The sequence below is a fragment of the Microtus oregoni genome, unplaced genomic scaffold (genome assembly GCF_018167655.1).
Source record: "Microtus oregoni isolate MIOR12 unplaced genomic scaffold, Mior012 000067F_001, whole genome shotgun sequence".
Lineage (NCBI taxonomy): Eukaryota > Metazoa > Chordata > Mammalia > Rodentia > Cricetidae > Microtus > Microtus oregoni.
The window spans coordinates 1,081,040-1,097,829 of record NW_024543954.1 but is presented as its reverse complement, the minus strand read 5'-3'; the positions used below and the strand labels follow the sequence as shown (position 1 = coordinate 1,097,829).

General features: G+C 43.8%; 1 protein-coding gene across 1 annotated transcript; it reads right to left on the bottom strand.

Annotated features, from left to right (window-relative positions):
• Positions 1-256: 256 nt before the first annotated feature.
• Positions 257-16,411, bottom strand: LOC121440313 (medium-wave-sensitive opsin 1). Its single transcript, XM_041641125.1, has 6 exons — positions 16,315-16,411; positions 9,914-10,210; positions 7,326-7,494; positions 5,077-5,242; positions 2,391-2,630; positions 257-367 (listed from the first exon to the last, which is right to left on the bottom strand). Exons 1-6 carry the CDS (start codon positions 16,409-16,411, stop codon positions 257-259), a joined length of 1,080 nt encoding a protein of 359 aa, XP_041497059.1.
• Positions 16,412-16,790: the final 379 nt, after the last annotated feature.

Here is a 16,790-nt window from a genome sequence, read left to right as displayed (position 1 = left end):
TTTTCCATGATCTTTTCATAATATCTGTAGACATGGGGATTGGATTAAAGTGAAATAAACCATATGTTCTGGTCTCTTTATCTACATTGTACTATCTCCAGGTCTGGTGCCTGAACACCCAGTAGCTTAGATAACCCCAAACTGTAGTGGCCATCTCTGGGACTTTGATTGGGCATGGGGAAATTATGTTTATTTCACAAGGATGGAGGAGAAGGGAGGCCAAAGCTTGGTGGATGGGACAGGTTGGAGGCAGACCTCATGCAGGCGACACTGAAGAGACAGATGAGACTTCTGTTTTGGAGGTGCTGGAAAGTTCAGAGCTATCATCAGTCTTTTTTCCAAAGAGCTGTAAGATGCAGTTTCGAAACTAGAAGGACAGAAAGCATTATTCAGCAAAGCAGAAAGGGCTAGTGCACCATGCTAAAGGTGAAGCTTGGAACATGGTACTGTCACTTAGTGGATGTACACCTTCCCTTCTCCCATTGAGAATACTATGAGTGGGATGAGGAAGGCTCAGCTCATTCTTTATACATATGAATGCAGGAGTTATGCATTATCTAATTTAGTGGTTAATGGTGAGTCTAGTTGAATTGTGACCAGTCCTAAAAAATACCAAATCCTAATTACTGGAACCTGTGACTGTGCCTTTTTTGGAACTGGCACATATATGTTAATATGAAATCATATTGGATAAGCATTGTCATTAGTCCAGTGACCAGGGTTCTTGTTAGAAGAGGAAGATTTAGACAACACTATACATACAGAGAAATAGCTATGTGAAGAATAATATTGGGGTAGCATGTCTGTGAGTCATAGGACAAGGAAAACTAGACACAAGACTGCTACTGTCTTAGCACCCCCAGAAGGAACAATAATAATGCTGACTCCTAGACCCCATATTTCTCGCCTCTGGAACTGTGAGAAACTTAATTCCTATTTTCTTGTTTTGCTTGCTTGTTTGTTCATTGCACCACTAGAAATTTAGCTTAGGACTTTGTGTGTGTACTAGGCAAGTACTTTGCCACTGAGCTATAGGTCTGTTGTTTTAAGTCACAAAGCTTGTGGAATTTATTGTGGTAGCTTTAGGATACTTAGGCAGTGACCAAACCAATGCCATCTAAGGAGCCCAAACTACAAACAAAGCTTTGAGAGCCCAAACTAAAAATGTCACTTAATTTCAGTTCTATTTGTGACTATCTCCATTCCCTCTAACATTAAAGCTTTTGAAATGAAAACACGTGTTGACATTGACAACATTAGAGATGGGCTAAATAACAACATAGACTTGGCTGAAAAACTGGCAAGTAAAGCAAGAAATTCATTCAGCATTTACTTACCGAGTTCTCACTTCATGCTTGACTCTATTCTGAACAAGAATGGAATCCACTGTTCCAATATTCTTGGAATATAGCAGAATGAGTGAAAGCAAAATTTGCACACCTGCCCACCTTTGTTTCCTGTCTTTAACAAGCAACTCTTTCTAGGACTGCTTTCAGTTTCTGGCAGAGAATATCTGGGATGGAGCACTTGCCTGGCATGTACCAGGCCCTGTGTACCATCGTAAGCAGTAGAGGAAGGAAGACGGTAGAGGAAAGAGGAGTCAATTGGAAGGACTCACAGTCTGATGAAATGAAAGAACCCAGTGAACACTTCTGATTACTAATAACTCACATAGTAAATGTCCCTTAATGAAGTGCATGTGATGAATTCAAGGAAGAGGAAAGCAAATGGCATTCAAGAGGTGATGAACTTCTTCAGCTTTATCTGTAATCTAGTAGGAGGATCTAACAGTCATGAGCAACTTGTATTAAAGTCCAATATGGCAGCTAAGGATGGTTGCCATCAGACAAGACTTTGGGCAAAGCCATAGCACACTTTCTCTGAACTAATTAATGATCTAATAAAAGCATAAAAGCTCTTGACCTCTTAGCTAGTGTAGCCAAGAAAGTCTAAACTTTTAAGGAGGCAAATATCCCAAAGTCAAAGTTTGAAAATGGAAAAATTTAGAGTTGAGTTTGTAAACAGAAGAGGAACAGGACTAGCTAGGGTCATTGTGTGCTCACTGAGTGCTTAGTACATCTGAATTATAGTGGCCCCTTTAGAAGATTTCTGCCCATCGTTGTGGGGTCATCAGAAGGGAAGAACTTGCAGTGTCCTGCACCTGAGTAGCAGACTCAGGTGGAGACAGTGCAAAGATTCCAGAGCTCATGGTTGAGAGGAGGAATGGAGAGTGCGGGTTACATGCAGAGCCTTTCCACACTCATTTTCTTGGAGGAGCATCATCAACCCCAACCCCTAGGTTCTCCACAAGGCTTTCTCATTGATGACTTGATTCCAGGTAAGAACCTTCACTGAGTTATGGACCATTTTGATTTTGATCTCTTGCTTACCTGCCGGTTCATAAAGACATAGATAATGGGGTTGTAGATAGTGGCACTTTTTGCAAAGTAGGATGGTATGGAGGCCACAAGAGGGTGGAAGGCATAGCCAGGGTGGGCAGTAGCAAAGCATGCAAAGAAAGTATAGGGCCCCCAGCAGAGGCAGTACGCAAAGACCATCACCACCACCATGCGTGTCACCTCCTTCTCGGCCTTCTGGGTGGACTCAGATTCCTTCTGTTGCTTTGCCACCTAGAGAAGATAAGAGCAGTGAATGGGGGAGTCAGTTAGGGCTCTAGATCTAGAGGGACTATTGCTATTGCTCAGGTACAGAGTCAGGATATTAACAAGAAGAGGTAAACCTAGGGCTCTACAGGGAGTAGGAAGTGGTCCACCCAGTATCCCAACCCTGCCTCCCACCCTCAGTCAGAGAATGACCTGACTTGGGAGCCAGAGTGGTCCTGGAGCTTTGTAGGAGTTCCTGTAGGCCTTGAGGTGACAAGTGGCTGGCTTGGCCAAGATCAACCCTCAGACCAGACTTTTGAATCTGTTCTCTGTAGTTTCACAGAAGCTTGTGAAGGAGAACTAAGGAGACTAAGCTTAGGCTTTATATAATCCTTTCCAAGAAGATCTAGTTTTGTGCTCAGGTTTGAATCTGGAGTCCTGAGACTAGCCCTAGAAGTCAAGTTTCTTTAACTAAACATGGCCTGGCAGGGTGCCCAGTGGCAATACAAGAGCCAAAGTCACACTTCTCCCAGGCTTTCTAGAGGATAGGGGCCAGATATTATCTGCCGTGGAATGCTTGCTGATGGCAGATAGCTGGAAAAGGAACAATGAATGCTAGAATCCAGGGAGAGCTGCAACAGCAGTGATGGGTTTTGCTAGCCAAGAGCTAATTCTATGAAAACTTGAAAGAAACTCAACGGGAGCTAGCTAAATTTATTCTGATACAGGACCACCAACCCAGGGACCAAATTGTAGCCTTCATCACAAGACACTAAGGTGAGTAGAGCTTTCTGGTGGAGCTTGTGATTTTTTCCAAAAACAGCTTATAAATACCTGTTCATGCAGAGGTGAATATAAAGCAGAAAGTCCCTCCAGCTCGCTACACGGGCTCCCAGCAATGAATAAATGGAACATGAAGTAAATGGTAGGGGAATTGTTTGATAAAGGGGCAATTTATGCTGGAGATGGAGACCAACAGAGGAGCACAGAGCTCTCAGATACAGTACCCAGCTCATGCATCCCCTTACTATCATTTTTTGCAGGGGAATCCCTAGTGGTAGACTGGTCTGAATAGGGATGTTGGTGGGACAGGACTGCAGACAAAACTGGCTTCCTGAGATGGAGCACCAGACACAGGACAGTGGAGAGCAGTGGTTTGAATGAGAATGGCCCCATAGACTCATATTTGAATGTTTGCCCCTAGTTGGCAGAACTGTTTTGGAAGGATTTAGGAGGTTTGGTCTTATTGGAGGGGTAAGTGTAGTGGTCTATTATTTGTATTTTGATACATCTGCCTGAAGACCAGAGGCAAAGCTAAAGCCACTAGAGGTCTGACAATGGTGATACATGCCTTTAATCCCAGGATTTAGGGCATAGAGTCATATGGATCTCTGTGAGTTCAAGGCTACTCTGGGCTACACAAGATCAATGCAAAAATAAATCCAGGTGATGGTGGCCTACACCTTTGATTCCAGTACTAGGGAGTCATATGCTCTTAATCCCAGCACTAGAGGGAGTATAAAATGAGGGGAGAGAGAGGCTGTCTGTCTAGTTTGTGGTTGCCCAGCCTTGGTAAAGGTAAGGCTTCTTTAGTGGCTTGACTGCTTTGCTTTTCTGGTTTTCAGGTTGAAACCCAATTTCTGTCTCTTTTTTTAAATCATAAAAGACCATGCCAGAGTCTCTCTCTCTCTCTCTCTCTCTCTCTCTCTCTCTCTCTCTCTCTCTCTCTCTCTCTCTCTCTCTCTCTCCCTCCCTCCCTCCCTCCCTCCCTCCCTCCCTCCCCCTCCCTCCCTCCCTCCCTCCCTCTCTCTCTCTCTCTCTCTCTCTCTCTCTCTCTCTCTCTCTCTCTCTCTCTCCCTCCCTCCCTCCAATTTACAGATTAGGATGTAAGTTCTCAGCTATGCCTTCTTGCCTGCTGTCATGCTCCCCACCATGATGGTCATGGACTTGCTCTGAAACTATAAGAATCCCCTAACTAAATGTTTTCTTTTATAAGAGTTGTCTTGGTCATGATGTCTCTTCACAGCAATAGAACAGTGACTAAGACACAAGGGGGAATTATAAAACAGTTTAAGCCAGGTGTGGTGGTATACACTCAGGAGGCAGAGGCAAGTGAATCTCTTTGAGTTTGAATCTAGCCTGGTCTACATAGCATGTTTCAGGCCAGTCAGGACTCCAGAGTGAGGCCTTTTCTCAAAAGAAAAGTAGTTTAAGAGACCCAGGTGAGGCTGGGCAGTGGTGGCACATGCCTTTAATACTTGGGAGGCAGAGGCAGGCGGATCCCTGTGAGTTCTAGGCCAGCCTGGTTACAAAGCTAGTTTTAGGATAGGTTCCAAAGCTACATGAAGAAACCCTGTCTCAAAATGATTTGTGATCATGGCAGTGTAGAGGCAGGAGAATTACTAGGTGTGCCCCTGAGCTTGCCTGGACATCTTACTAGTACGGGATGAGGACAGGAGGGTGAAGGGCTTACTGCTCGGATGGCCAGCCACACTTGGAGGTAGCAGAGCACGATGATGCTGAGTGGGAAGATGCAGCACGTGACCATGAGGACCATCATATAAGACTGAACACCAGGGTACGAGGTGCCGCTGAACACATCTGGGCCACAGGATGTCTTCAGGCCATAAGGCCAGTACCTAAAGAGAAGGGCCAGCAGCCCATCCTAATTCAAGCTGGGGCAACCTCGAACCTGCCCAACCAGCCAGGGCATACCCCTGATTAGAGTCAAAGGGTTTTTACATGGGGAAGAAATTAACCACTGAGAAGTGAACAAGTCAATGACATTTCATATCTGCACTGTGTTGTATTTTCAGAACATTTTCATTACCTTAAAACTCTTGAGTAGGATTTTTAAATCATTGTCCATTATATGCTGCATTTCGTCTTTCTTCTCTTTGTGGCAAATTATGCGTAATATAAAATTTGCTGTTATGACACTGAAGACTTTTCCAATATTGTACAATTAGCATTACTACCTGGTTCCAGACTATGTAGCATTTAAAATGTTAGGACTTTTCATGACAGTGAGACACATTTGCTCCTGGCAGCACCAATTACTTCAAGAGGAAGATGGGCATTGAAAAAACTCCTTATGGAGTTTGCTAGCCATTTGGGTAAGAAACTGATCTTGCCTGGACTTCTTGATGAACTGGACATGCAGGACCCACAGAGAAATGATTGCTAAACTTGTCTAAAGGTGAGATGGTCCTTTAGGGTTCCTGCTTCATGAAAGAGTCTGCCAGACATTCTGCAGGACACAGAAGAAAGTAACTAACAAATTGCCAATATAGGCGAAATTGTCTTTCAAATGTCTTGCTCCATGAAAATGTCTGCTGGATACTATGGGCCTGTAGGCTGAAGATGGATGCCCCAACAATACAGAAGAACTTTGGGTGACTGTCCAGGTAGAGAGATGTCTCTGTCATTTCTAGAGTTTTGGAAGTTGCTTACAATGTACTTCCTGTTTACTTGGGTAATATTATATCCTTCTGGAGTCTTTGATGGAGTTGAAGAATAAATGGTTATAGTTATAGTTTTCCTTAATTATGATAAAAGATAAAATAGATATAAATATTGTAACTGTAATTCTTGATACCTGTTTTGTTATATGTAATTTTACTATGTTAAAGTTAAAACCTTCCTTTTTATTTAAAAAGAAAAGGGGAAATGGTGTGGGAAGTCCTTCTGTATATGTGTTGCTTTTATTGGTTAATGAATAAAGAAACTGCCTTGGTCTGTTGATAGGGCAGAGTAGAACTAGGTGAGAAAAACTATACTGAATGCTGGGAGAAGGAAGACGGAGTCAGAAGAAGCCACCACCAGAGATAGACATGCTGAAACTTTGCTGGTAGGCCACAACCATGTGGTGATACACAGATTAATGGAGCTGGGTTAGTTTAGGATATAAGAGTTAGCCAAAAATATGCTTAAGCTATTGGCTAAACAGTATTGCAAATAATATCATTTCTGTGTGGTTATTTCAAGTCTGGGTAGCCGGTAACAAACAAGTGGCTTCCTTACAACAATTTTCAAAAGAAAGTGAAGAGGCTTCACCTTTCTCTTACTTTTTAGAAACACCTATGAAAATCTGAATTTTTTCTGAGGCCATTATGCCAGGGCTGTAATGAAGGAACATTCTCACTGGGTAACCATGGAGATGAAATTAGATGATCCAGTCTGGGCCTCCATCAGGGTTAGCACTAGGACATTCTTAGTTTCTGGCAGCCATTGTGGTTCTGGAGAAAGACAAACTTTGTACAAGGCTTATTTCACAGAAAGAATGAGCCCCCGCCTGGCCAGGATATGATGACCTGGTGTACCTCCCAAGTGACCTCTGAAGGTGGTAAGCTAAAATATATGAGAGGCGTGGCACAGAACTTGTAAGAGGGCGCTGAAATCTAAATGTGCCCTGTATTCACTTACACTATAGCTCTAGGTTGGGAATTTTTAATTTTCTTAGTTTTCTTGTGAGATTCTTACACTTGAGATAAACATTTACATAGTCTAGGAAGTGGGCCATAGGGCCCTTTTGATAGCAAATATATCTACAATTCATGTGTATGTTGCACTGGGAACCTGGGAGAGTTTCCTCTCTCCTTAGAAGCAAGGTGCCATACAGGCCCAGAAACCAGCAGTGGCTTGACCTTCCTGGAGATCACAGTCTGACTCTCCCCACTTGGTCCTACAGGGCCTACTTTCCTCGCATCATTACACCCTTACCTGCTCCAACCAAAGATTGGCGGGGCTGTCCACAAAGCAGACCAGACCCATGAAAAGACAATTCCCACAGTAGCCAGCTTCGCGTCAAATCTCACATTGCCAAAGGGCTTGCAGACCACCAGCCACCTCTCCCAGGAGATGATGGCCAGGGACCAGAGGCCTGTGATGCCTATGGTGGAGAAGAGAAAGACCAGGGCTTCAAGTCAAACAAACGATTGTTCACACTACTTCGTCCTACTAGCCAACAGCTTTCAAGAGTCTCTGATAGCTACCAGACCAAATCCTTTGAAATGTTTTCAGGTCCAGAGTGAAGTGGACCTCTTGGTGAATTGACTTTTCTCAGTCCATTTTTTTTTTTTTTTTGGAATTTTCGAGACAGGGTTTCTCCGTAGCTTTTTTTGGTTCCTGTCCTGGCACTAGCTCTTGTAGACCAGGCTAGCCTCGAACTCACAGAGATCCGCCTGCCTCTGCCTCCCGAGTGCTGGGATTAAAGGCGTGCGCCACCACCGCCCGGCTCTCAGTCCATTTTTATGACATGTATGTCTCACCTTCTTTTCTCATCTCCTTCAGGCTCTTGTGCTTTGCTTCCCTGCTAAACTCAGTGGCATACCGTCTTTCCCTATGTCTTCCTACTCTCTTTCTCATCATCCTTCTGCTCAGGAACAGAATGTCCTAGCTCTCAGTTTAGTCTGAATCATAGACTCTTGAGGCTGGTACCTTAGAACTCTCATAGCTTTCTTTCCTCAACCTCACCTGCACACCTCAGCCCCCAAAAGAAGGAAAAAAGGCTATGGCCTTGTACTTATGTGTCCACTGGGGCCCTTCAAGAGCTTTTTGTCCTCTTGGCCCCTGGTAATTTCTTCCTCTGATGCCCTTGATAGAGTTCCTAGAAGCCCAAATCCATAATGCCGTGACCACACTAAGGTGTCATTGCTTCAAAGAAACAGAACATGTCATCTGTACCCTTCCTGCTTGTTTTCTTATGCCCAAAGGGTGTGCATGCAGGCTTCAGAGACCCATGAACCAGGATGGGGAAAAGTATTGTTCATTCACCTCACTTCTAAAAGACACTCTGTATTACCTTCTATTATGAACTAGGCAGTGTTAGAATACTCCTGACTCAGTCCGCTAGAGAAAGGACAGATGTTTTCACATCACTCTATTGAGGTGGCAGACATTATAAAATGTCATTCCTGTTCATTGTCACTTAACTGGATTTTTATTGGTAGTCAGATATCAGATCCTTATTTGAAATACGAGTACAGAACACTGTTGCTAGTGGTTTTAGTGCATAATTTTAAAAGATATATTTATTTTAATTTTGTGTATATTGGTGAACAAAGAACACTCTATGAGTAGGACAAAGGTAAGCCTAGTAGAAGCAGAGCCAGATATGAGGATGCCACTTGGGAAAGGCCATGCAACCACTAAGGTGCACATCTCTAATTGAAGTCACTGGAACCTGGGAGATAGACTTTCTTTACTTGATCTTTCCTAATGACTCTACTATATAGATTTGAGGTATTGTCCACTACTCTCTCTAGTCTGAACTTAATCTGCCCAATGGGTGAGGGGCAAGGAGAAACAATGGTGATGAACAAAGAGCAAGGGTCAGCTACTGGTAGATGCCTGCTGGGTACACAGCTACGCAAGTGGGGTTCCTACCAGGTCTGTTTGTGGGCTTCCCACCCCCAGTTCAGACCTCTCAAAGTCTCTGCTTATATACATGGCATTTAAACCCTCCATCCTCATATATGATCAGCAGAGCCTGTCTTCAAGACTAGATAATCACTCTTGGACTCTCCTTACCCATTTAGAGATAAGGTAAGAGAGGGGTAATGGAGACACTGTGTTGTTACCAACTAGTTATCGGGATTTTTCCAGCACAGAGCCTAGCACTCTGGTGCTTCTTAATCATTACTTTTTAGAGTGTTTATGTGTGTGTAGCCATGGAGTGTATGTGGAGGTTAGAGGACAATTTTTAGGAGTTTCTCTCTTTCTACCGTGTGGGTCCTAGGAATCAAACACAGCTCGTCAGGCTTGGCAGCAAGCATCTTTCCCCATTGAATAATCTCATCAGCCTTTAGCTACCTAACCTAAGCAAATCATAGCCAACAAACAGGTCTTAGTGATGGTTGTAAAGAAAGGTGTCAGAATCCAGTCAATATCTCAAAAGCTCTGGCGTCTTTCCCTGGGAACAGATCATCCATTATTATTAATCAGACAGGATGAAAACACACATATCTCTGATTTGGGTAGGAGTTCATGCAAGGTGCCCAGAGCCTGCTCTTCGTATGATTCTGGAATTCTCTGACTCATGATCTATCTCTTCCCACATGAGCCCCACAGTCTAAAACTGGGTACATATAGTTAGAGCCTGTGTCAATGTTGGACTCAAGCAAACAGTTGAAAATGTTTGCTCAGGTGGAAGAAGCCTTCAGAATTTTGTGAGCCTGTCCTCCAACCCCTGTGCTGCCTGTGATCCAGCTTTTACCATGAGTATATACTGTGCTTCATACATGTGTGAATCTTGGGGTTTGTAGTATGGGTTTTTTTAGGCACACCAGGTTGTGTCTCCTTCAGCTTACCACACAAGGAGACAACGTAGCCTTCCAATACGCACAGAGGGTGGCCCAGCACGAAGTAGCCATAGATTTGGTTCACAACACTGATACTGCTGGCAATGGTGGTCTCTGCTAGGTCAGCAACTGCCAAGTTCACCAGAATCCAGTTCAGAGGATGGCGCAGCTTCTTGAACCTCATGGTGGCTACCAGCACAAGTCCATTAGTGAAGACAGACGCAACGACCACAAGGATCATCCAGGTGCTGGTGAGGTGGTACACCCACCTGGGAGCAATGTGATAATTGGGGCCTTCAAAGGGACCTGGAGGCAAGAGGTACAGAATAAAGGAAGCACTGTACAAAACTTTAACAGCCACATCAGCATCTTGATCCCACTTTTCCTTGCTCTATGTGAGCCCTGCACTGTGAGCCCTAATTCAGAAGGACTGGTGTCCTTATAAAAGAGGGACATTTGCCACTGCTGCTTTTTGCCAGAATAATTGGACAGGGTCACAAGCCCCAATCTCTGCTACTGTATAATAAGGTTTCACAGCACTAGGAAAGTACACACAGAGGCCTATGCTTGCTAGAATTCTGCAAAATTCAGAATTTTGTGAGCCTGTCCTCCAACAACAACAACAATATCAAAGAAACAAGGGAGAGGAAACTGGGATTGCTATGTAAAATAAAAAAGAGTGTTTTTTAAAAAACAAAAATAATCTTGTTGATTTTCTAAAAGAACCAGCTCTTTGTTTCATTGATTCTTTGGATTGTTTTCTGTGTTTCTATTTTGTTGATTTCAGCCCTCAGTTTGAGTATTTCCAGCCTTCTACTCCTCCTGGGTGAGTCTGCTTCTTTTTTTTTCTAGAGCTTTCAGGTGTTCTGTTAAGTCTCTAATGTGAGCTTTTTCCGTTTTTTTTTTTTTTAATGTGGGCACTTAGTGCTATGAATTTTCCTCTTAGCACTGCTTTCAAAGGGTCCCATAGGTTTGGATATGTTGTACCTTCATTTTTGTTAAATTTAAGGAAGTCTTTAATTTCTTTCTTTATTTCTTCCTTGACCCAGGGGTGGTTCGGTAGTTGACTGTTCAGTTTCCATGAGTTTGTAGGCTTTCTGAGGGTAGTATTGTTGTTAAATTCTAACTTTAATCCATGGTGATCTTATAAGACACAGGGGGTTACTCCAATTTTTTTGTATATGTGGAGGTGTATGTCTGTCATTAAAAAAAAAATGGAACCCGGGCTGGAGAGATGGCTCAGAGGTTAAGAGCATTGCCTACTTTTCCAAAGGTCCTGAGTTCAATTCCCAGCAACCACATGGTGGCTCACAACCATCTGTAATGGGGTCTGGTGCCCTCTTCTGGCCTGCAGGCATTCACACAGACAAAATATTGTATACATAATAAATAAATATTTAAAAAAATGGAACCCTGTTATTGGAGGCCACTTGTTCATTCCCCAGCCATTCAGACTCCTGAAGTAACCACACAGAAAAACTGTATTAATTAAATCACTGCTTGGCCCATTATCTCTAGCTTCTTATTGGCTAACTCTTACATCTTAATTTAACCTGTCTCCATTAATCTGTGCATCACCACAAGGTCATGGCCTACCAGCAAAGTTTCAGTGCATTTGTCTCTGGTGGCTCCATGGCTTCTCTCTGACTCTGTCTTCTTTCTCCCAGCATTCGGTTTAGTGTTCCCTGCCTAGCTCTATTCTGCCCTGCTCTGCTATAGGCTCAAAGCAGTTTCTTTACTAACAAATGGTATTCACAGCGTACAGAGGGGAATCCCACATCAGAACCCCTGGTTATCAAAACCCAAACAAGTGAGCCTAAATGCACACATTCAGTCAGTAGCATGACTCCAGAGAGAGGGATTGAAGGCACAGTGTCTCAACTACACAACCTAATGACATATCCCCAGTGTGAAAGGACAGGTACAAATGTTACGTCTTTAGTAATCCTATTTACATTTTTTTTAAAAAAATTTATTTATTTTATGTGTGTAGATGTTTTGCCTGCATGGTGTCTATTCACCATGCTAATGTAATGTCCACAGAAGCCAGAAGAAAATCCCTTAGAACTGGATCTTACAGATGGTTGTGAGCCATTTTGTGGATGCTGGGGATTAAACCTGGTACCTCTAGAAGAGTAAACAGTTAATCCATCTATCCAGTCCCCTAAAAATTTATTATCACTTTTTTATGTGCATGGGTGTTTTGCCTGGATGTATGTCTATGTACTACGTGAGAGGCCAGAAGCAGATCTCCTGGAATTGGTGTTACAGGTTTTGTGCTTGTTTGTTTTTGTAAGAGAAAGGGTTTATCTGGGTAACAGGTCTGGCTGTTCTGGAACTTACTTTGTAGACCAGGCTGGCTTCAGATCCACAGAGATCCTTCTGCTTCTGTTTCCCAAGTGCTGGGACTAAAGTTATGTACAACTACCACTCAGTCAAGTACAGATGATTTTTAAGCTGCCATATGGATGCTAGGTAGGTCCCCTGGAGGAGAAATAAGTGCTTCTAAAGTTTGAGGTGTCACTCCAGCCCTTAGTCATCTTTTCTTGGTGTGTGTGTGTGTGGGGGGGGTAAGTACAAGTATCATATAGGTCAGGTTGGCCTCTGACTTGCTTATTTAGCTGAAAGTGGTTTTGAACACATGATTGTCCTACCTCTCCCACCCAATTTCTGGGATTCCAGATAGGTACCACCATGACCAGTAGATATTATTGTTTATAGTAGTGCTGGTATCACTCTTTTGAGATGAGTCTGTATGTGTTCTGACATAAAGAAAATGAGTCTCTCCCCATCTCCCCTTACCCCCATCCCACCCCACCCCCAAGATCCTAATTTTCTCCCCGGCAATTGGGTCTACTTCCCTTAGCCAAGAGGATAACTATATGTTTTTCCTTGGGTTCACCTTCTTACTTAGCTTCTTTAGGTTCACCTATTGTAGACTCCGTGGCCCTAATGGGGAATCAGGAGAATTGGGATAAAGGAAAGGTGGATAGGGGAGCACGGAACCACAATTCTTAGTTAAGGGAACCACTTTAGGGTGAGCAAGAGATTTGACCCTAGAGGGGCTCCCAAGTGCCCAAGATGAGGTTCCCAGTTAGTTCCTTGGGTAGCTGAGGATTGGGAACCTGAAATGACCCTATCCGAGAGCAATACTGACGAATATCTTGCATATCATCATAGAACCTTCATCTGGTGATGGATGAAGACAGAGACAGAGACCCACACTGGAGCACTGGACTGAGCTCCCAAGGTCCCAATGAGGAGCAGAAGGAGGGAGAACATGAGCAAAGAAGTCGGGACCACGAGGCGTGCACCCACCCACTGAGACAGTGGAGCTGATCTACGGGGAGCTCACCAAGGCCAGCTGGACTGTGACCGAAAAAGCATGGGATAAAACCGGACTCTCTGAACATGGCGAACAATGAGGGCTAATGAGACACCAAGGACAATGGCACGGGGTTTTGATCCTACTTAATGTGCTGGCTTTGTGGAAGCCTAGCCAGTTTGGATGTTCACCTTCCTAGATATGGACGGAGGGGGGAGGACCTAGGACTTACCACAGGGCAGGGAACCTGGACTGCTCTGTGGACTGGAGAGGGAGGGGGAGAGGAGTGGGGGGAGGGGTAGAAGGGTGGGAGGAGGGGGAGAAGGGTGGGAGGAGGGGGAGGGAAATGGGAGGCTGGGAGGAGGTGGAAACTTGTTTTTTGTTTATGTTTTTTTTCTTCTTTTCTTAATAAAAAAAATTATTAAAAAAAACTTAAAAAAAAAAGAAAAAGAAAATGAGTAAAATTATATGACATTAAGTTCTAATTCCTGGATAACAAGATTCTTATTGGGAGGAAAAGGAGAGAGATGTAAAACCTATGGTCTTTATTGGTGAACCAAATCACTATTGGAGAATGGAGAAATAAAAGAAAAGAGAACTGGGCATGGTGGTGCATTCTCAAAATCTCACACTCAGGAGGCAGTGGCAGGAGATTTGGTCATGAGTTTGAGGCCAATCTTGTCTACATAGTAAATTCTAGGCCAGCCAGGCCTATATAGGGAGACCCTGCCTAGAAGCTGAGGGGGAAGAATCCAGCATACATCCTACTTTTCACGCAAGCTCGAGTACTGGTCCTGTAGTGGCCTGGGCACTATAGGTGTAGTACCATATAGATCATGGTAGAGGGCAGGACCGTTTCGGCTTTTTACACTTTGTCTGGAGAGAAGCCTTTCTATTCAAGTTGACAGTGTTCTGCTTGAGTTGATGTCCCAATAAAGTTTTGCTATCGAAGCTCTTAACCCAGGGCTTGCTCTCACTTCTATTATTTCTGCCAAAGGATTTTGCCCCTGCTACCAGTTAGACATTCAGATCAACTATTTGCAAACAACTTTTTTTTTCTGGTTATAGTACTGCATGCCTATAATCCCAGGACTCTTGAAGCTGGGTCAGGGGATTATGAATTCAAGGCCACTGGGGGATATAAAGTCCCAGGATGGCTTCAGAAGCATAAGAATGCTCTGGCTCAAAATCAAAACAAACAAACACAGTATGGGTCTGTGGAGATGACCCAGTGTGTAAAGGCACTTGCCTCAAACCTGGCAATTTGAGTTTGGTCCCAGCGACACACATAGTGGAAGAAGAGAGCTCACTCTCACAAATTCTAACCTTTATGTGTATGTTGTATATGCCTGCTCAGATAAATAACTAAATTTATGTGTAAAACAAAACCAAAGCATAAACTTTTTTTGAGTCAAGGTCTTGAGAGCTATATATCATTGGCTGTTTTGGAACTTGCTATAGATAAGACTGACCTCAAACTCACAGAGATCCACATGTCTCTGCCTCCCAAGAGCTAGGACTAAAGGTGTGCACCATTACTACTAGCTGATTTACGTCTTTGACACAGGGTTTCATGCATGGCAGATTGGCCCCAAACTCCATACGTATCAGAGGATGACTGAACTTTTGATCCTTCAGCTTCTACATCTGAGGCATTGGAATTACAAGCATCTGCTACCACGACCAGTTGAAAGTAAGATATTTCTAACAACAACGAAGATAATGCATAATATCCAGGAAACATTGCTAAACTTTGGGTATTAGGATGGCATCATAGTTATGTTTTGTAGAGTCCTTTCATCTTAGAGATACATCCAAATTGCACACAAAAGAAAGGATATGATGCGTTAGATTTGTGTCTAAGATTCAGGAGGAGCCCATAAAGATTTGTGTCTAAGATTCAGGAGGAGCCCGTAAGACGAGTCAGTAGGTAAAGGTGCTAGGTGCCAAGCTGGACAAACTGAGAATGATCCTGAGCCCCACATGGTGGAAAGAGAGAACTGACTGCCCCAAGTTATCCTCAGACCTCTACACATATGTCCCCAGGTTGTTCTCTGATCTCCACATGCAACACACACTCTTCTCTCTCTCTCTTCCCCCCTCAATAAATACATAAGCAAGCAAATGAATAAATAAAATGCAAAACTAAAATAAAAAGAATCAGGAAGAAAGAGAGTGGAAGGATCACAGATGAAATAAGATAAAAACCATGGAAACTAAATAACAAGGACCTGACTTCATGATACTCTCCCTATTATTTTGAATATGCTTGAAGCTTTGCACAAAACAAAGCCCCTGGCATTAGAGAACAGGGGTGTTGTGCCTCACTGAAACCTGGAATCACACCAACCCTGTGGAGGTGAGGTACAGAAACCTAACTAGTCTGACCTGAAGTCCCTGTTCCTACAGTGGTGGCCCTGGCAACCCCAGAGCAGGGTGTTGCCAACTCAGGGTTCTAGGGAAGCTTTAAGGAGAGACCTGGTGCTGGTGGATGGGGCTGCCTTCAGTCGTTTGATAGTCCCCAGCTTTTTGCATACATAGCTTCTAAAGCTACCCCAATGAGTCCTCAGTTCCTAGGACTGCTCAAGATAGAAAGATCATTTGTTAGCTCTCCTCCTCAGAAGTGAACAGCTTTGGTGGTGTGCCTTGGGCCCTAGGTTGGATAATATAACTCTCACAACGTCTTCTAACATAGTCATTTGTCTTCTGCTACAGCCTTTCCAGTTTCCTTATCTGGTGTCCCGCACACTCAGATGCCTGCCAAACTTTCCCATTTCTTTGAATGGATCTATGTTCCCCAGACCACCTTTTAAACATCTTTGAGGCTTTAGAGGATACAAAGACAGACTCTGTTATTTCCCAAGGAGAAAGATCTTATGAACCCTTCCAAGGACACAGATTTCCAAAGGCTAGGGGAAGTGCGTGTGGTTTTAGGATGAGCGTTCTTTTATCTGTCCATGATGACATCATCATTAAAGCTGAGGGAGATAGGGTTATGTAGAAGAGAGAAATTAGGGGTGACTGGTAGCTTTTAGCACAGCCACCCTGGTCTGGTGACTGAACCTCCAGGGCACCTGTTGCTCACCTCTGGTGCTGTTGCTGTTCGTATAGGTGAAGATGCTTGCTTGAGTGCTATCCTCATAGTGGTCTGGTGTCTCTCCTCCTGTAAGCCTCTGGGTCATGGCTGTAGAAAACACTGTTCTTGGAATCTGCCAGAGTTGGCACATTGCATGTGGGGTTACAGAACTTTATATCAGCCTGCAGGATCAGTCCAGGACTCCTTACCTTAAGGGCTCCCAAACCCTTCACCATCTGATCTCTTAATTGGGCCTAGGACTTAGATTACCCCCTCCTACCCTCACTTCCCTGTTCCTGAGTTCAACCCACAGGGGTGGCTCAGGGCCATTTGCCCACAATGGAATCTGGATAATGCACACCACCACCCATTCCACCCCTAGCTTGCAGTAGAGTTTGTGGGAGTCTGTATGTCTCCCATTTCTTTCTCCTACTGTAGGCCAGGCAGGCCCTAGGATGGGGTTTGTAGACTAGAGTGTTGAGCAG

What these genes read in the sequence shown, in the direction of transcription:
- LOC121440313 (XM_041641125.1), bottom strand. Translation starts at nt 16,411, where the DNA reads ATGACCCAGAGGCTTACAGGAGGAGAGACACCAGACCACTATGAGGAT. An exon ending in GAACAGCAACAGCACCAGAG is followed by an intron (nt 10,211 to 16,314) that starts GTGAGCAACAGG and finishes TCTTGCCTCCAG; the next exon opens with GTCCCTTTGAAGGCCCCAAT. An exon ending in ATGTCTTTATGAACCGGCAG is followed by an intron (nt 368 to 2,390) that starts GTAAGCAAGAGA and finishes CTGTCCTTCTAG; the next exon opens with TTTCGAAACTGCATCTTACA.